The 20338-nt window shown below is 55.8% G+C and overlaps 1 protein-coding gene across 7 annotated transcripts in view; it reads right to left on the bottom strand.

Moving 5' to 3' along the window:
* Positions 1-3241: 3241 nt before the first annotated feature.
* The window catches only part of HIVEP3 (HIVEP zinc finger 3), a 408429-nt gene continuing 391332 nt past the window's right edge, over positions 3242-20338 (bottom strand). For 5 of the 7 annotated variants that reach the window (XM_054665933.2, XM_016960292.4, XM_063781918.1 and 2 more), the window contains 4 exons: positions 18147-18322; positions 11818-11904; positions 6225-7159; positions 3242-4675 (listed from right to left, as the gene is read on the bottom strand). In XM_054665933.2, coding sequence (XP_054521908.1) covers positions 3863-4675; positions 6225-7159; positions 11818-11904; positions 18147-18322 — 2011 coding nt within the window. In that variant the 3' untranslated portion in view covers positions 3242-3862. The remainder of the gene's footprint in view (positions 4676-6224; positions 7160-11817; positions 11905-18146; positions 18323-20338) is intronic. The other 2 variants (XM_001172796.8, XM_063781922.1) reach the window with 2 other exon arrangements.

Genomic DNA, 20338 nt, shown 5'->3' with positions numbered 1-20338 from the left:
ACCTGCGTGGATTTTTGTTTTTTTTTTTTTGTTTTTTGTTTTTGTTTTTTCTTTTGCACTGATATATACCATACCAACATTGCAAGATGCAAGTGTGGAAACTGGAGTTTAAATAAAATTACAGGCAAAACTACCCCATCCCAGTGCGGTTGCTGTACATATCTACAGTACAATTTTTGGAATGTATTGCCATTTAAGAACATAGAAACTTTCTACAGACAATTTCACGTACAGAATACATACACCTTTTAGAAAAAAAGGCAAATATTTATCTTACAGAGAGCATTGTATTTTACATTTGCCTGCACGTTTCTTTTTTCTGTTTCTTTTCTTTCTTTCTTTTTTTACATACTAGATTTATTAAAGTGACCATAAGTGCCGAAGCGGTTTTCTAATGGAAAGCAGACTGGATTCACAACACAGAAGCAGAATTGGTGGAACAGGCTTTCGGGAACTTTCTTCCCCTGGTCACATGGCAGATCGGTCCCCAAGGACAGGTGCTCAGCCAGGACTTTTGCTTTAAGAAGGATTTGTCTGGAGAAAGGACTAGAGAGAAATCCAGCTCAGATGTATTGCTCATTCCTCTTCAGAAGGACTGGGTGGGAATGGAGCAGGGGCTAGAGGAATCTGGAAGCTAATTCTTTTAGGCTTTTTCCAACAGAGGGAAGCAGAGGGACTTCTGGGTCTGGAAGTTGGAGCTTACGGAGGCGACAGTGCAGGCAGCTGGCTGCTGTCGGGCTCCTGGAGGGTTGCAGGGGTTGAGCCCAGAGTGAGAGCCATAGGTGCGGGCGGGAGCAGAGAGGAGTGGGGTTACTACCCAGGATGGCCCTGAGATTGCCAAGGGTGAAAGGCATCGTGGAGCGCAGGCCTGGGGGGCAAGGACTCACCAACCAAAGACGAGGTTTGGCTCTGAAACCTCGACCAGTTGGTTCCTCCCCCACTGCCCACACCCAAGGACCAGGACTAGTCTGTACCGAGGAATGGCCACCCCGCGCATTTCAACAGAGCACGTAGCAGGCATCTGTGCCAAGTCAGCCACTGCCTCCTCTGCTGCTTCCCTCAACAGGCACAATAACATCACAGGCAAACAGGAAGCTTGGAAGTGACTGGGAGAAGGGCAGAAGGCCCAGAGGAGGGCGTGCATGGGGCGAGCGTCTTTCTCCAAATCATGAAGGTGTACCTGTGGGCTGGGGGCTCTGTGCGCAGAGGAGCGGGACTAGAGTCCGGAGGAGGGGGTTAGAGCTGTGCCCAGTGACATATACCCAGGCTGGTGGCATTGGTTCTGTCCCTCTGGGCACGGCATCAATGTGGAGGCAGCCCTTTGGTGAGATTCTATTTGTGCATTTACCCCCATCATTTAGAAATAGTCTCCAGTGACTCCTGGCCCCTGTGGCTTCTCTGCCTGAGCCTGACGGGCCCGATGACTGCCGGGCCTCTGCCCTGCCGGCTGCACTGTTCATTGCTAGGCTGCCCAGGGAGGAAACCTTGGGTGGGTAGGCTGTTTGAGTACAGGGAGAAAAATGCCCAGGAGAGCTGGAAGGCAGGGTGGGGTGGAGTGGTGTGGGGCCCCCCACCAATGTCAGGGGCTAGTCCACCAGAGCCCCCGGTCTGCTGCTTTGTAGGTCTGGGGCAGGAAGAGCTTGCCCAGGCAGATTTCTAACCTGGGCTGAAGCAATGCCCTTTATGCAGCTCCCAGACCTCAGCCCTTGAAGTTTCCAATCCGTGGGCAGTCCCATGGGTCAGGGCTGAAAGGCAAGGATGAGAAAAGCCCTGGCCTCCTGGGACTTGGAGGAGTCACTTTCTGTCAGGCCACTGTCCAGCAATATGGACAGTGTGGTCCAGGCTGGGCTTGCTGCTTCTCTTGGGGAGGATGAGAGCCCTAGTCTCTGAGGGAAGCAGCCAGGAGCTGCTGGCTAACCCTGATTCCCCAGAACCCTGGAGCACAGTGGACTCCCAGGGAGCCCTGCCTTCTGTCTCATTTTTGTCTTAGCTCTGAGGCAAAGGAGAATGAATGAACAAGGTGGTCTGGCTGCAGGCTGGACTGTGGCTGGTTTGTCTGTCTAGTAGGGACCAAGCAGGGAAAGGCCACGAATTGGAAGAGGCAAGTACAGCCCTGCACAGGGAACTCACAGAAGGGTCTTAACCCTCCCCACCTACTGTGTCCTGTACCCAAGCAGCTTCAATAGCTCAAGAGCCCTGGGGCAAGCACTTGATTCACACAGCCTGGCTGAGGACTGGGGATTAGCCAGAGAGGTCCCTGCTCTGTATAGGGTGGCATCAAACCCAGCCTTCATGGGCCTCAACCGTAGTCCCTGTGCTGCCCTCCCTTGTAGAAAGTAAAGAAAATCAGTTCTGAAACACTGGGAAAAAGCTCACCTCTCCCAGTTGGGGTGAACATGCTAGAGTTCAAGTTCCATAGTTCAATTTGGGATTTAAATTTCTGGTCCTATTATTTTTCTTACAAAGTAGAGTTTTGCCCCAGGAAATGCAGGGCAGCTTCTTGAAAGTAGAGATGTGGGTAAGGAAGAGGCACTGGCTCACACTGATTGCTTTGGAGAATTCCAACGAGTTAGGACAATTCAAAAATCCTCTAGGTCAAAAGAATCTGTGGTGGCTGGGCGAAGTATCAAACACCATCCTCTCTCTTTTTAAAAAAGAGGTGTAAGACAGCAAACAGGCCCAGGCCATATCCACCAGCCACAGTTGTGGGTATTTCCTTGGGGTAGTGGAGACAGGGGCAGGGACGGGGGGAAACAGTCCTGTGGCAAAGTGGTCCTGAAACAGTTCCCTGCAAACCTCTGCTGTGGAGTACTGGAAAAACCCAGCCATGAGGGGAACAGGCTCCCTTGTACCCCAGGGACCAAGATGAAACAAAACCCAAAACCCAGTCTCAGGAACGGCCCCTAGGGCTCGGGCCCTGCCACTTCTGCCTTTGTGGGTGGTTTTAGAACAGAGGAAGCAACAGGAGAGTGAGGCCTCGGTCAGGGGCTTGGGAGCCAGGGACGGACAGTCAGGGCTCCTTCCCCAGCCCAGGGGGCCAGGGTGGGGTGCAGAAGGGAGGTGTCTGGAGTGGGGGTGCGTGGGTGGGGTGGCCTGCCCACCTGTGGAGTGCCAGGATGGGCCTATGACTCAGACTACCAGAGTATCCAGGAGCCCTTGGGGAGCCAGCCCTCCTCCTTCTACCTGCACCTATTATTTTGTGTTGAAATCCTAGGAAAAGTGTCATTTTATTTTCTTGCAAAAAAAAAAAAAAAAAAAAGGAAAAGATTAGTTTTTCTGGGCCTGGCTGCTGGGGCCTGGGTGGGGGTCACCTGCCTGTGTTTGTGCCCCTCTGCCTGGGGACACTGGCCTTTCTGCTGGCAGAGAGGGGTGGCTACGAGCTGGGCAGGGGGGTAAAGTGGCAATAAACAGGAATCTTGATCGCATCTGTACACAGGAGTGCTTCCTTTTACATTTAATTCTATATTGTTTGAAGTTTCCTTTTCCTTTCTCCCTCAGTGTACCCCTTTCCCTCTGCCAGCCTCTGGGGTGGGTGGCTGCCAACCGCAGCGGGGAGGGTCAGGAGGCTTCACCATCAGCCTTTCCCCAAAAGCATAAACTATTCACAGCCTCAGACTCCTCATGGGTTGTTGTTTTTTTTTAAATGTATGTATGTGATTTGTTTTGTTTCTTTTTAAGCAACAAAAGGTGTAGAAAAAGGCACAGGTAACTGCATACATGGGAAGGTACAACAGATGGGGCCGTGAGAGCTCCTGGACGGAGGGACAGATGGGGCTGAGGAAGTGGGATGATTCGAGGAAAGTGGCTGGAAACGTCTGTTGCTGGACACTGGAAGCCAGATGCTGAAGCAGTTGGAGAGAGGCTAAGCGTTGGGGGGAACCCTGTCCTCAGGCTGATGTGGATGTGCCCTGGGCTCCCCACTTCCTGAGGGCTTGGGGGAGTCCTGCCTGGTCCTGGGTTCCCCAGAGAGGTTCCTCCTCCGGGCTGGGAAGCGGGCAGAGGCCTCTGCCAGGCAGCCCACAGAGCTGCTGCGGTCCAGCGGCGGGGTGGCAGAAGGCTCGGGGTTGGCCGGTGCACGCGGGGACTCCAAGCGGGGGCTCCAGGACTGCGCTACCCGGCGTCCCTGGGGCGGCCGGGGCAAGGTGTCGGGTGGGGTGCAGGGGCTGTGCGTGGGTGTGGGCTCTGCAGGTGCCCCGGTCCCATGGGGTGTCCAGTCAGGAGGCCTGCCCGGGCCTCCGCCGGTCCTCTCCCTCTCCTTGGGGTAGTCCCTGCCCTCCAGCTCTGAGGAGAGTGTGAATTTGGAGACCTTAGCCACGGGCGACACGGAGGCTGACGAGCTCTCAGTGGGACTCCAGCGGCCTCGCTCCTGGGCCTCCCGGGCCCCTGTCAGGTCGCTGCCACCCCCGGAGAAGCCACTGACCCAGGCTGCGGTGGGCCCTGGCAGCAGGGTGGGGTGGGCTCCTGGCCGGGCCTGCACCATCTGGATCCCACCGATGGGAATCAAGGGACATGGGGCACGGGTCAAGTGCTGGGAGTGCAGAGGCAGGTGGCTGAAGATGTTCTCCTCTGTCCGGGCCGGGATGTGGCCGTGGAAGTCATGGAGGGCGAAGGGTCGGGAGGAGAGAGGATGAGCAGGGCCGGGTGAGCAGGAGGGACTTCGGGACTCGGCCTTCTGCTGGGGTCAGAAAACAAGACAAGGTAAGGTGAAGGTTACATGCTGAGCACATGGGGAGCCGAGGCCTGGAAGTGGGAGGGGGACTCGCCCAAGATCACAGAGCGAGTCCAGGGTCCCGGCTGAGCTGAGCCCAGAACCAAGTTCCTGACTCCCTGCCCACAGATGCTGAGCCAGCTGCCATCTCTGGAATGGGCCATCTCCAGCTCGACAGTGACCATGAGTATGCTCAGGCCCCATGGTCTCCATGCCTCTAGCCAGCATATCTGTCTTCAAAGGAGGGGATACTTGAGTGACGTGGGGCCCTGTTGTCACCCATGAGCCTGGCCTCTATGTGGGTCTGCTGCCTCTCCTGTTCCTAAAATGGTCTTCACCCAGCTTCACTCTTGGACATGAGTTCCCACCTGAGGCTCTTTGCCCTTCTGCCACCTCCAGGAATTTGAATGTGAACCCAAAATTAAAAATCAAGGAAAGATTCCTAGATCAGTGTTCCTCCAGGAGTGACAGGGCTGGGTCATGGCAACACGGGGACAGAGAAGGTGTCGGAAGGTGGTCAGCTGACAATGATGGTGCTATCAGTGGAGGGGTCATGGCAGCTGAGGGGACAGGGATGGTGACTGTGCTGATGGGGTGGCAGCAGTGGTGTGTTGGTGCAATGGTGACAGTGGTGGTGCTGGCCATGGGGATAGTGCTGATGGTTGACAAGGATGATATTGGTTGTGGTGTCTCTGAGGGCACTGGTGACAGTGATATTGGAGATGGTGATGGTTTTGGTTAAGTTGTGCCATCTGCTCAAAGAACACAGGCAGATGGGGATGGGGTGGGGGATGGGGAATTGCACGAGTATTTACAACCTCATCCAAGGCCACACCCCTTGCAAGTGATATGATATCGTTTGGATATTTGTCCCCGCCCAAATCTCGTGTTGAATTGTAAACCCCAGTGTTAGAGGTGGGCCTGGTGGGAGGTGTTTGGGTCATGGGGACGGATCCCTCAGGGCCTGATACTGTCCTCCAGATAGTGATTTCTCAGGAGATCTGGCATTTTGAGCGTGTGGCACCTTTCCCCCAACTCTCTCTCTTGCCTCCACTCTGCCATGTGAGATGCCTGTTCCCGCTTTGCCTTCTGCCATGAGTAAAAGCTGCTTGAGGCCTCCCCAGAAGCCGAGCAGATGCTGGCACCACGCTTCCTGTACAGCCTGAAGAACTGTGAGCCTATTCAACCTCTTTTCATTATAAATTACCCAGTCTCAGGAATTTGTTTATAGCAATACAAGAACGGACTAATACGTGGTAGAACCCATTTCCCATGAACTCCAGAGTCCATGCTCTGTCCTTCTGAGGCTAAAATAAAGTTTAATAAGCCAGCTGATTTAGGGCAGCCAGCATGGTGCATGGCACAGTAGGTGCCTAATAAATGTTTGCTAAATTATTAATAACTACTGAGCTGGCAGAGCTGTTTAGTTCCAGGTGTGATACCCAGGAGGGTGTGAACTTGCAACCCCTGCACCCACAGGGGAGAAGCGGCCCAGCCACCAGGGGCAGGAACTCACCCACGGGGAGGCGCAGGTCTCTGGGCTTCTGCTGAGGAGCTTGTGAGGTAGAGGCGTGGGCGGGAAGAGAACCCGTGGGGCCAGCCCCAAGCCTGGGCCATGCTCCCCCGCTGAGGGGCTGCCCGGCCCAGCCAAGGCCCACTTCCCTGGCGGTGCTGACCGTGGTGGTGACTCGGCCTGACCTGGAGACCATCTCCTGGTGGGCGAGTATCTGGGGAGGCCTGGGTCGGTGGTACCCTCGAGTTTGGAGAGCACATGTGCTCGAGGGGCCAGTTCTCTTCCCAGGGGGCAGAGGGTGAGAGGAGACAGCTGAAGTCTTGGAGACCCACAAGGGAGAGGGCCCATGCCCCTTCCTGGGTCCACGTGCAGGCCAGGTGGGCTTGGGGCTGAGGCCTGTGGTTCTCGGGCCGGGGAGCATCGCTGGGGAGATGAGTCGTTTTTGGTTAGCGAGTGTTTGCGGGCTAGTGGTGGACGGCTGCCTGCTTCTTTGCTTGGGGACCACGGTCTTCTTGGGGACACAGGCTTGTAGCTCAAGGCTGAGCCTGTGTCTTTCTCCACAGAGCCCAGAGGGGCCGGTCCCAGCCGGGGGAGGCCCAGCATGCTCTGGCTGGACATGGAGCAGCTGCTGGCTGTCAGGCGCTCAGCTTCCGAGACCGAGCTGCCTCGTGTAGCCTCCGTGCCAGAGGCGGGGGCATCTGGGGGCTGAGGGCCCAGGATGGGTGAGGAGTCTGCCCGCAGTGCATGTGGTGGGCCAGGCGGGGGCGCCTCTGAGGATGGTCTGGACAGCTCATCCTGGCTCTCCTCCTCATCCTCATCCTCGTCTTCGTCCAGGTCTGAGTCTGAGTCCGAGTCCTCCAGGTCTGAAAACTGGTGCTCCTCCACAGCCTCTGAACCCTCTCGTCCTTCCGAGTCCTGGAACAGGTCGTCACTGGTTCCTGAGGGCAAACACAGAAGACCCAAGGTCACAGTTGGGCCTTGGCCCCACTGCCCACACGGCTGCTCCTCTCTGAGCCCCAGTTTCCTTGCCTGCTGACTGGGCAAAATAGCCATCGCAAGGGCACAAGATTGTTGGGACAACCAAGAAACGTAACAGATATGGGAGCGCTTTGTAAATAATAGTGAACAATAATTCCCTTATGCCTAGAATGTGCAATGTTCAGTTCTGAGAACTTTAGGTATATTTATTCATTTAGACCTCAGAGAATCCTGTGAAGCTGGTACTGTTCTCATCCTCATGTTACAGATGAGGAAACTGAGGTAAGAGAAAGTAAGTAACTTGCCCATGGAAGACAGCAGTAGGGCTGGGATTGAGCCATAGCAAAGAAGACAGTCTTTGTTTGTTTGTTTGTTTGTTTTACTAGCATCTCAGTGCTGGCTTCACCATGGGCAACTTACCACCTTGCTCTGCTTGGTCTCCCCCTTTGTCGAATGAATGTGATGGTCTCACCTCACCAGGTTTTCTAGGAGGAGTAAAATGAAGGCCTGGCACATATTGAGGGCTTAAAAATAATTATAGCTACCATATTAATACATTAATGATGAAATCTGTTATTCCAGGACAGGGCAGTCACACTGGCTGGTCCAGCAGCACAGAGCCATCCATGGTCAGTGTACACACACATCTGCCACGGTGACCAGACTCCCGGTGGCTGGCACAATGGCATCTGGCAGGTGGCGGACTCTGGCCTCTGTGGGCGGCTTGGCTAAGCTGGCCTCAGGCTGCAGAGCAGGTCCCCATCCCAGCCACGCTCTTATCTGAGGAGCCACTGCCCTTTTGAAGTCCAGGCTGCCTCTAGCCTCGGGGCCCTCCCATTGCCTGCCAGCCCCAGCTCCACCCCATAGTTTTCGACCTACATGTGGCTGAATGCCCACTTTTGTCCACTTTGGACATCTGACTGCTGCATGTTGAGTGACTTGGAAGCAATTGTTCACAAGAGTAAACAAAAAACAAAATTGTGATACTTGTTTCAGATATTGTTGGACATTTAGGTCACTTGCACTCCTTAAACAGACTATAAGAATAATGACAGAGTTATTGAATAGAGTCTAAAAGTGGGGGTTAGGGCTCTGGAATACTAGCCTCCTGGTCTGATTCCTCTGGGATGACCCCAACCAGTCGGGTCACCTCTAACATGTCAGGAGTCTAGTTTGGGCATCTCTGAAATGGACAGCAATCCGGACGCTGGGGAGAGCTCCGCTAACATCTGGCCTGTTCGCTGGCCCATCACTAGACCATTGGAACCTGTTTCTGGTCTGCAGAGTGAGGTTGCTGACAGGTGGGTTGAACTGGCCAGCCAGCCCCATCGCTCACACATATCAGTACTGCACCCACCTGACCAGGAGGGCTGGCACAGAAACTGACTCAGGCCGCTGGGGCAGCTAGGCTTTGGCTCTCAACCATGCCCAGCTGCCCCGGGGCCAGAAAGCCCGGAACTAGCACTTCCAAGTCACTCAATATGCAGCAGTCAGATGTCCAAAGTGGACAAAAGTGGGCATTCAGCCGGATGTAGGTCAAAAGCTATGGGGTGGAGCTGGGGCTGGCAGGCAAAAGGAGGCCCCTGAGGCTAGAGGCAGGGTGATGAGACCAGAGGAGGAATGAAGGATTAGGATGACAGCAGGGCTGGGGATGGGGGTGAACTTTGTAGTTATGCCCCAGGCATTTACCTCCCTTGCCTAGGACTTTGGGAGGGGCCTAATTCAACACCCGTTCACCTGGCCCTGCCCCTCATTTACATACAGCAAAATCCAGGCACAGATGACCCAGTGAGAGCTGGTGGCTGAGTCTGAACTAAGGTTTACAGCCCTTGCATTATTACGCTGACAGTTTAAAAATGATGTGCTGCACTAAGAAGCAGGGAATGGTCGGGTTTGAATCTCAGCACTACCACTTCCTTGCTGTGTGACGTTGGATACTTTACTTTCTGTGTGTCTGGTTTCCTCATCTGTAAACTGGGTAGCAATAAAAGCACTCTAGGAGGCTGTTCAGAGGACTGTGAGGGTCTGGCACACAGTAAGTACCCAATAAACTTCAGCTCCTGTCATCCCATGATACCCTGTCCCCCCAGTCTCAGCAGGCAGGTAGCTGGGGTGGGATTGTCAGCATTTTGCAGATGAAGGTCACAGGGGTAGTGTTAGGAGTGAAGGAGAGTCAGGACCAGCGTCTCCTGATGTCCAGCAGGGAGGGCTCCTAAAGATCCTCTTTACTAATGTGGAAGTTGAGACCCAGTGGGGGTAATGGCCCGTCCTGGGCACTCAGTGCATGAATGCTGGAAGCCAAGAGTCCCCTGCCCAGCTCGGGGCTGGCCGGGCCCTCCACATCTGCGTTCCTGCAGGGCGCTGAGGAATGCCCCTGGCTGGGCGGCCCCTTCCCAGGGCCCTTGCAGGAGCGGCCCCGCCCCTGCTGGGATCCAGGCCAACGCTCCACAAATGAGAGAGCTTGAGCGCGCGGCGGGCGCCGCTGGGAGAGGCCACACGGTGGCGCTAGCGCCCAGCCTGGCCAGCACCATGGGCAGGGCCGGGGCGCCTCGCTCCTTCCAGGCAGTTCTCCCACGCGCCACCTCGCGTCCCACAGACACGAACTCATGCCCCTCGCCCCGGCATCTGTCTCGTCGCGGGAAGTGGAAACTCCATCCTTCAGTCTCTTGGGCCGTAATCCTTGGAGTCCTCCATGGCTCCTTTTCGTCCTTCCCCCTCCCTTCTGCCCCATATGGGGTCATCTGAGCCTGTGGGCTCTCCCTCCGGAACCTACCCAGAATCCCGCCGCTTTTCCACCTCCTGAGCACACCCGTGCTCCCCGCGCCCACGGCACAGGCCAGAGGACGCCCTGCCTCCCTCCTCCGCTCCAGGGCACCCCCCCATGCCCTTCAGCCCTCAGGCTCTAGCTCTCTCTGAACCGGCTGCCCCCGCGCCCAGCGGGCTCCAGCACGCGGGCCAAGCGCGGTGGCCCCCGGGGACCCCAGACCTGCTGCTCCCTCTGCAGGAGAGCTCCTCCCTGACCCCACGTGGCTCCTGACCCCGGTTCCTCCGGGTGGGTTCTCTGCTCACACCGCCCTGTCTAGCACAGCGGCCCTCCCCACGGGCCCCAGCCCTCACTTGGCTCTTCTGCTTTCTCTTTGGCTTCACAGGCAGGGCCCCTGCTCTACTCCACCATCGTTCCTTGCCCAGCTCCCCTGCCATGCCGACTGCCTGAGGGCAGGAGCTGTCTTATTTACTGCGGAACCCCCAGCACCCAGAACAGAGCCAGGCACAGAGACTGTGCCCAGTAATTACTTCTGGAATGAATGCATGGATTTCGTCCTCAGAAAAGTGGCTCTGAGCATCCTCGTTCGCTCCACTGGGAAAATGAGGCTGGGGCGGGGCAGGGACCTCGGGAGGGCTCTGGCTTAGGTTCAGGCTCCCCTGGTCCAGCCCACCAGGCAGTGGACTGGCATGCAGCCAGGGTTTTTGTGTGACCTTGGGCTATTTTTACCTGTCTGAGCTTTGACTTCCCTGACTTAACATGAGTGACACAAGTTTCTGCCACCTGTTTTGAGGACTCAATGAGACAACATGTGCATATGGCCCAGTGTATCCTTGACAAGCATAGTGAACCCCATTCTAGCTTTGGGGGGGAACAGCCCCAAGTTCACTGTGTTCTGCTCTATAAACATGACTTATCCCACCTAAAAGGAAATATGACTTAACTCTTTTTTGTAAGACCACAAATACATCCCCAAATTGGAAAAACAAAAACAGAACAAGACACACAGTGCGTGCATACACACTCCTCTCTGTCACACTCTAAGTCCTGGGGCTGATTTCAGGGAATCAGTATGCTTCCTGCTTTGCTTGGTGCTGGCGAGATGGCTCCAGCCTCCTTCTGTTGGAGGGACTGCCGTCCACCACCAAAGCCCCTCTGGCCACCTGCCTGACTGCTGAGGCTGGGCAGTGCTCAGCCAGACCCACTGGCTTCGACTCCTCTGCCCTGTCTTCTCAGAGACTGACTCTAAGATGCCTCCTGGGGATTGACCACCATGGCCGGGGTGTGTACGGGGATGGGGCTGGGAGGTGACAAGCGGCTGTCAGGTCTGGTTTGGGCTTTTTTGAAACTCTCCTAGCTCCAAAAGGCCCATGTGTCAGGCCCATGCCAGAGTGTGTAGGCAGGAGTGTGGGTGTGGAGCTTCGGAGAGTATGTGTCCCACAGTGTCACTATGAGGGGTTGGCTGGGATAATTCAGGGCATGCATTTAGAACCTGCCTGACACATAGTGGGCACTCAATCAACGTTGGCTGTAAGTTCTCTTGTGTGCATTTATTCAGTAAACATTCACTGAGTACCCATGGGTGCCAGGCGCTCCACCTGCATGGCAGATGGTAATGCATGATAGCTAGGGCTGCAGAGCAGCATGTGGGGAGGTGGCTCGATCATTCAGGGAATTTAACCTTTGTCTGATAATTGGGAGAACTGAAGGTGAAGCTATTGGAGGGAGAGAGGGGAGGAGGGGGAATGGGGCAAAGCAGACAGAAAGGAAGCAGGGAAGGCAAGCAGGAAAGGTGGAGGAGGACAGGGAAAGCGGACAAGGGGAAAGGGGACGGAGAAGGTTGGCAATTGTTACCTTCTTCGGCTTCCAGCTCCTCCAGCACCCCTGTCTCTTGGCACTTTTTGCTGTGGGCCTTCGACTTCATGTGCTTAGTCAGATTCCCTAGAAAGAAATGAGAATACTTAGGCTCTGCTATGGGGCAGGAGGCCAGGGCGGACCCAGGGCTCATGGAGGTAGCACCTGGCCGGCAGGCCATGGTTTCTCAGGCCAGTCAAGGCCCTGCCAGCTGCAGGGCTGGGCAGGAGCTGGGGTATCCCTCTGCCCCGGTGCTCAGGCCCAGAAGTGTAGCCACAGCTGCTGTTCAGGGCAGTGCACAGCAGCTAGGTGGGGTGGGCGAGGGCTGTGAGGGGACAGACAGTATAATGAGGAAGTGAGATGCTGGTTAAAAAACAAACAAAAAAGAAATTAAAAGACAACTCAAGTGCAATAGTTTTTTTTTTTGTTTTTTGTTTTTTTGCTTCTGATTTAAGTCTGGCCCTAGTAGCTGGTGACACTCATCAGGCAGGACTATTGGCCATCTCAAGTGTGGGATGACGTGGGAGGCTCCCATTGACCGGCATGACGGGTGAGGACTGAGCATGCCCTTCTGGCTGAGGACACCTCTAGGGCAGCTCACAGGGCAGAATTCTAAAGTGTAGGTAGAGAAACCAGGGCAAATTTAATATTAGGCATGGCGAGAGGGCAGAAGGTGAGAGTAGGGAAGTCTACTAGCCAGGGACTCAGGAGCCACAAGGCTGGGGGCCCAAGCTTGGTTTCCATAGGGAAGTCCCATTTCTGGGCCTTCAGTTTCCCCAGGCCAATCTACAGTGCAGACACAGGACCAGGGTGGTTCAGGGAAGGCCTGGGCAAGGCCTCTGTCCTGCTCCATGCCTACAAAGCCCTCAGAGGGGAGGCTGACTTTGCCCCAAGTTGTAGGTCCAGCCCACAAGCTGAAGAGTGGAGGCAGCAGCTCTGTGGAATCAGGGAACAGTAGCAACAGCTTCAGTTCCCCAACAGGTGCACAACATTTCGCAGGCCACACAGCTCTGTGGACAGGAGCGTTCTAGGAAGGACAGGCAGAGCATCCCAGCCTGCCCCAGAAGAACACAGGCCAGATGCCTCAGGATGTTCCTTTGGGCCCAGCAGCTACTCCCAAACCGTGATGTGCTCACTGTTGCCCTGGGGATGGCTATATTTCCATATGGTCATTAACATCATAAGTCATAAGTTCCCTGAGTCAGGTGCTCTGTCCCATTAGTCTAATGAATTGTTAAGTTTGAATGGATGGATAGAGGAGAGAAGAATGGGAAGAGCTAAGCCTCCTGGAGTGGATGAATAGAGTGATTGGTGCGTGGATAGATAAAGTGGATAAAGGAAATATAAAGAGAATGAAGAACAGGAAGAGGATAGACAGAAGGATGGAACGCTAGATGAGCAGATAAGGAGATGAATAGGCAGACGGAGGATAGGTGAGTAGATGAAAACAAATGGAAGGATAGATGGAGAATGGGTCAATAAACAGATGAGATGATGGAGAGCTGGATGGGAGGACAGAGACGTGGATGAATGGAAGAATGGAAGAATGGCTGGTTGGATGGATGAATGGATACATGCACTATTACATGCATGAGAGTACAGACAGAAGGATGAAAGAATGGGAAGTTGGATGGGTGGGAGGACAAATGGGAGAATGGTAGGAACAGATAGGATGAGCAGATAAATGAACAGGAAAACAATTAGATGAGATGGATGGATAGGTGACCAGGGAGAGGGCCCATGGATGAACCGATGGGTGCTTCTTAATCATTCCTAGAATTAGAAGAAATATTTAGGGTTTTGCTAAGAGGTTAATGGGGGAACCTTAAGCTGGGATTCCCTGAGGTGTCGAAGTCAAGGGCAGCAGGGATGGGAGGGGAGCTGTTTCCTTTCCTCTTTCTTCACCTTGGTCCTGGTTCATGACTCTATCCTTCCCAATTTGGGTTTTCCTCCTACAACCGGAAATAAATCTGGATGTGCTACTCCTGGCCATAGTGGGAGCAAAGCCATAACTTTCAGAGTCATCTTGTAGCCAGAGGGTCCTCAGAGGTCCCTATCCAACCTTGTGGACTTCTGCCCTCATTGTCATGAGAAGGCAAAGCCAGAGTAGGACAGTCAAGATGTGGGGAAAGGCAGCTGGGGTCTTCCGCGGATCAGAGATACCCACTGTCCTAAGGTCCTGGAGCCAGGCCCACCCTACCCTGACTACCCCAGGCCACAGAGCACTGTGGACACTGCTCATTCTGGCTATTACCTCACTTGTTGCACCTGTTCTGCGTGGAAGGTTTAGGTCTCTAATGAACCAAGCTAGATGCTGGGCACACAATGGGTGTACAATAGCCATGTATGGGAAATGCCCTTGTCATCGCAGGAGGAAAATGTTGGAAGGAGCTTCAAAGTCCATGTAATTCAACCCCCGCCAGGCTGAGGTTCTCCCTGCTTCTGATCTAACTCTGGGCCCAGGTGCTGATGGCACCATTAGACAAGATCACTGGCTGTCTTGGATGCTGGCAGGGCTGCTTGAACCAACACAGTGAATCAAGTGGCCCACAGTCACAGTGCTGGTTGGTGCCGACCCAGGTCTCAAGACTCTGGGGGCCTTTCCCACTCCATATGGAGGCAGAATGGAACCTAGATGGAAGCTGGCAGCCTTGGGTTTGACTGTGGGCTCTGCCACTTGCTAGCTGTGGGCTCTTGGGCAAGTTCCTCAACCTTCTGAGCCCTGGTTTCTGCAACCGTGAAGTAATACCTACCTCGTGGGGATGCGGGAGGACTTGATGAGGTGACACAAGGAGAGTGGCAGCAGAGTGTGCCTGGCAGAGAACAGACCCCTGTCCCCATGCGAGTCACTCTATTGAGCAGCCCAGGGGCTCTGCCACGCACCATGCTGGGTGTGGAGGAAGAGATGCTAAGATGATGCTTTTGGTGAAATGGTTTTACCTTTCTCAGGAGAAGGCACCAGGGAGCCCCCCAAAGGCCTGCCTCTCCTCTGCCCCTGCCACGGGGGTGCAGGGAGGAGTCAGGATCGGAGGTGACTTTGCGGGTCCAGGAGTGGACACTGGATGGGCAGCCCTGAGTGCTGTCCGGGTCCCTCTGTGACTTCCCCTCTCCAGGCCTGTCTCCTCCTCTGTGAAAGGGGAAGGTGGGGCACACGGCTGCAGGCACAGCCTGAACACCACTTCCCTGTTGAGGGCCAGGGCCTCAGCTTGTCAGGCAGAGCCACAGCTTCTCACAGTCATCCCAGACCCCACCAAAGCCTGACAGGCCTGGAATGAAGAGGAAAGGCAAGTGAGAGGTAAAGTGATGGGTGTCGGGAAGAGGCGGAACCTCCGATAAAAGGGCATCCACCAACAACCCTGCCTGCCTCATTTGGCTTTGATCAACCGCTCTGTCCCTGCCCCTGCCGCTGGCAGACCTGAGGCCATCTCTGTCCCCTGAGGCGATCGGTGCAAGGGCCTGGACAGGGCACAGCCATCCGCTGGCCTCTGGGAACCATCTGAGAAGAGGAAATGGGACCCCCAGCCACCACAGGGCTACCCACAGGCCTCCCCAGCCCCACCTACTGACGCATTCCTTAGCCAGTTTCCAGAGGCCTGAGCTGCTGCCACGACGTCTGACACAAGAGACGAGACACACACGGCAGACAGAGACAGACAGGAAGGCAGGAGGGGCTCCCCAGGCCCTGGTGTAGCCGGGTGGTAGGGCCGGGAGGGCTGCCTGGGGCAGGCCTGGAGGTGGCCCAATGGGGAGGAACACAGCCCCGGAGACAAGGGGCCTGTGTTGTCTGAGCTGATGGCTGACGGGGCCCAGCACTCCACAAAGACACCTGGCCCCAGAAACAGACAGGAGCTCCAGCGCCCTGCTCTCCCTTCACCCCCATACTGCAGAGAGAGCTAACAGAGAGACTTCCCTGCTTCCATTGCCACCATCCCAACCTGGCCTTCCCTCTGTTAGTCAAACAGTTTCAGATTCCACCATTTCCCATCTGCTCCCTGCGTTGGTTCTGGAAGGTTCTAGTCTTCTAGAAGCCCCTGTGAACAGTTGAGGAAGAGCTCAGGGCACTGCTTGATCACTGGTTGAGAGCACGGCCTCACAGGCCTGGCCTTCAGGACAGCAGGGGCAGCCTTACCTCGGGGGATGCTCTACACCCCTGGAAATGGGGAGGGCCTACAGCCCCTCTGTTCAGATTACGCACTCTGGACCCTCCAAAGCTCTCCAGGGCCCTGGCTCTGTGCTGACTCAGAGAGACCCAGGAAGGGACTGCAGACAGGCTCAGTGTGGCTTCCAATGAAGGCATCTCCTAGAAAGTAGGGGCTCCTGCTAGGGACCCAAGGCAAAGGGAATTGAGTGGGCCCCCTGTGGGAAACTGCTTGGGCTGGAAACTTCCAGTCTCACGCGGCAGAGTGATGGTTTCCTGAGGCGATGGGCAGCCCAGGCTGCGTGTGGGGCACAGGTGTGCTCTGCATGGCCCTGGGCTGGCAGTGTGGTCCCCTGGACACAGGCCACTCCAAGTGCAGCTTTTTGCCACCCACTCCAGGGAAGGGAGGGAACTAACTGCTCACAGAAAGGAAGATGATGGGGTGATGCCCTGGAGCTCGGGGCCCGTGTTCTAGTTACAGCTCCAGCATTAACAGTTATTCTGTTTTCTGGGATCACTTTCTTCACCTTCAAGGGGACTTGGGTGATAAGTTTTCCGCTTTTAGAGTTGAAGACCGTCCATTGAATTGTCAGTCAGTTATCCCCGTCTTGCTCTTCCATAAAATCTCGACTGGCTGCAGAAGGCCAGAGGAAGTGCGGTTGGAGGGCGTGTCAGGGACAGCCCATGTCCAGGGCGACGCATGCTGGGCAGGGCTGCAGGGATGGAAGACACCTTTGAAGCACCCATGGGGTGGGTGGGGAGTCCTGGGCCAATGTGCCCTCTCTGGGCAACCTTTGGGACATTGTTTATGAGACACCAAGAGAGAAGAGGATGGGGGAAAGGCAGTGGGAGGGCAGGCACCTCTGTTTAAACCAAAACCTTGACAGGAAAATTTGAGCTTAACTTGCAGATGATGGCGAGGGGACAGAGGAGAGCAGGGGTTCAGTTAATGGGGTCAGGAGACCAGAAATGGGAACACAGTCAGAGAAGAGGCCACTCTCCCAGGGGATGTGATAAACTGGCCCCTGACCTGGTATAGAGAGAACGGAAGGGGCCAAGCAGCAAGAGCACGGAGGAAGTGAAGAAGGGTAGGGACCCTGCTGGGCCCCCTCCAGAGCAGCTGCCCAGCCTCGCTTGCTGGGAGCAACTTTGCCAACAGAAGAAAGGTCAACAGGTGGCACAGCTGAAGGATGCCCTTGAGTTTCACCCCCTGAGAAACCGTGGGGCTCCCAGAAGCCCCCAACTTGCTCAAAGGAGAAGACAGGACCCTGATGTCCAAACCCTGACCCAGGAATCTATCAAGCTCCAGAGGCTGAAGACACTGGGGTGCCGAGAGCCCTGGGTCTCCCTCCAAGGCGCTTCAGTCTGCGGTGAGCAAGCTGCCAGGACCTTCCCTGCCTATCCTGCAGTAGGAGAGTGCAATCCAAGAATCTCATGGACTCAGCTCCTTTGTCCACACCAGGGGCCTGGCCTGGGTGGCTGTGGCAGGCCAGGCCATGCCCATCACCCATCACAGCTCTCTGGGATGCATGCCTTTCACAGCAGGCCCCTCCTTTCACCAGTGACTGCCAGAGCCTATCCTGACCCTGATGTGGGGTGTGGCTGGGGCAGGGGTGACAGGGCTGTCAGTCTGGGAGTGGGGGGCTGGCCCTGTGCTGAGAGGTGCAGAGAAGCTGGGTGGAGCAGGGGCATGGTGGGAGTGGAGAGGTGAGTGGAGGTCGGCGTGCTCTGGCATGAGAAGTGAGCATGCGAGTGTGTTAAGCAGCTGGGAGTGGAATGGATTTCCAAATGCAAGAGTGGCAGTGACGAGCATGGATGCTGGAGTGTCTCAGATCAGTGGATAAACGGCTCAGGAGACATGCAGAAGGGAGGGGAGATGAGAGAAGATGCAAAACCAGGAACGGTGAGCAAGAGTGCCGCACCAGGCTGGGCAGGCCAGGGCCGGGTGGCCACAGGTGCAGGGGCTGTGTGTGTGTTCCAGGAGGATGGCTGGGGGCAGCCATGGGGAGCCACAGGCCAGTCTGGAGCCAGCTGCTCTGCCACTGGGCACCAAGCTGGGTGGGAACCCAGGAAATGGGGCTGCTCCAGGCCCCCTGCAAAGAGGTCTGGGCGCCTGAACTCTGTGCTGGGACTCCCAGAGGGGAGCTCCCTGCAGCGGGCAGGGGCAGTGCCCCAGCTGACTCTCTCTTACCTTTGGTTTTAAAAGCAAAGTGACAGTGCTTGCACACATAGGGCCGGACGTCAGTGTGGGTGCGGATGTGTTTCTTCAGCATGCTGGGCTTCTTGCAGCGAATTCCACACTCCTCACAAACATATTTCCCTCGGCCGCGGCCTCGCACATATACATACTCTTCGTTTGATTTGTACCTATGAGCAACAGGCGTCATAGTAAAGGGAAAAAAAAGGAGAAGAGGCAGGTTCCCACCTCAGAAGACGCACGCGCTTCCTAGCTTCATCCAGCCCGTTACAGATGCAAGGAATGGAGGCCACGGAACCAGAGAGGACCACGAGAGTGGGAGGAACTGAGTCACCCTGGTGATCCACTGCGGACCCCTGCGCCCCTCCCCCTCAGACGGGGGGCTGCACTATTCTTCCTCCTCCAGAGCAGCAGACACTGGTGCTTCCCACTGAGGGGATGTGGAGCTGCAGGGTGCCAGACAGCCTCCTTGGCACAGCCAGCCCAGCTACAGCTTCGCCCACAAAGAATAGCCACCGCAGGCCACCAGAGTCCCAGAGAGGGAATGATGATAATAAAACAGCAGCAGCAGCTTGGGCAGCCGCCATTCACCAAGTGCTCACTCTGCCAGGCACTTTACCCAAACCAAAGCACAACCACCTCACCATGGAGAGCCTGTGAGACCCCGAGACTTAGAGACAGTGAGAGACTTGTCCAAGATCCCATAGCCAGAAGGGACCAGAATCAGGCTTTGAACCTGCCTGCCCCAAAGCCTGTCCAGTCTGCCAGGAAGCCGCCTTGATATTCATGGGAGGAGAAGGAACAGGGACCACCATTGCTTCCCTGGCTTCAGAGTTTGGAATGAGGAGTCCTGAGCTCTTCCCCTCACCTGCACGTCAGCCTGCAAGCTCTGCAGGATGCAGGGTCCCAGCCACCTGCCACATCGCTTGGGGTTCTATCTGGAAGTGCCACCAGCTTTCAGAAGCTGCGCCTGAAGCATGAATCAGAATGCTCTTATTTCCACTTAGAAGGAAACCCACGAGTCCCACATGCGCAACAGGATCACGATGAAGCTGTCTTGTTGGTCTAATGCTATACATGTGCAAGTCTCAGATGCGGTGGGGAGGGTGGCAGGGGGCGCGCCAGGAGAGGGGACCCTGGCATAATTCCAGGAGAAGAGCCTTCTGACTCGTGAAGCCTGAGAGGCCACTGGCACGGCACGTGGAGGAGGCGTGGCTTCTCAACCTGTGGAGCGCACCTTCCAACGCCAGCCAGAGTTGCCCTCACATACTCACGCCCCACCACCTGCCCCTGCCTGGTTCCAGCACAGAGGGGCAGGAGGTGGCTGGGAGGAGGTGAGCAAGGGACAGCGTGTCGGGGCGGGGGGGCTCCACCCTGCTCCAATGGGGCTGTCAGCTTACAGCTGAAAAGACTTCGGAAGGAAGGGCTTGGAAGAGGGGACTTGAAGGAGAGACCCCGCTGGCAGCAACAGAACCACCACCACCACACCCCCACCCTCACACTCGCCCTCACACATGCTCACACCCACACATTCACCCTCACATGCTCACCCTCACACACACTCACCTTCACACGCTCACCCTCATACTAAAACATGCTCACACCCCACACTCACCCTCACACCCTCACACGCTCCCCCTCACACTCACACATGCCCACACCCCCCACACTCACCCTCACACTCACCCTCATACGCTCACCCTCACACATGCTCACACCCCCACACTCACCCTCACACTCACCTTCACACTCCACACCCCTGCCGTCACACTTGCCCTCACACATGCTTACACCCCCACACTCACCCTCACCCTCACACACCCTCACACGTACACCCCCACACTCACACCCTTATACCTGCTCCCACCACCTTCACCCTCACACACTCACCCTACACACACACCCTTACACATACACCCCCACACTCACACTCCCCCATACCTGCTCGCACCCCCACACTCACCCTCATGCACACTCACCCTCACACACACCCTCACACTCACCCTAAAACGTGCTCACATCCCCACACTCACCCTCACACTCACCCTAACACACACCCTCACATGCTCACCCTCACACATACACCCCCCCACACTCCCTCACACCCGTTCACACACCCTAACACGCTCACACACTCAGCCTCACAAGCTCACTCACACTAAAACATGCTCACATCTCCACTCACA

Source organism: Pan troglodytes, chromosome 1 (assembly GCF_028858775.2).
Source record: "Pan troglodytes isolate AG18354 chromosome 1, NHGRI_mPanTro3-v2.0_pri, whole genome shotgun sequence".
Classification (NCBI taxonomy): domain Eukaryota; kingdom Metazoa; phylum Chordata; class Mammalia; order Primates; family Hominidae; genus Pan; species Pan troglodytes.
Note: the sequence above shows the minus strand (reverse complement) of the source record. Positions and strands in the feature narration are given on the sequence as shown.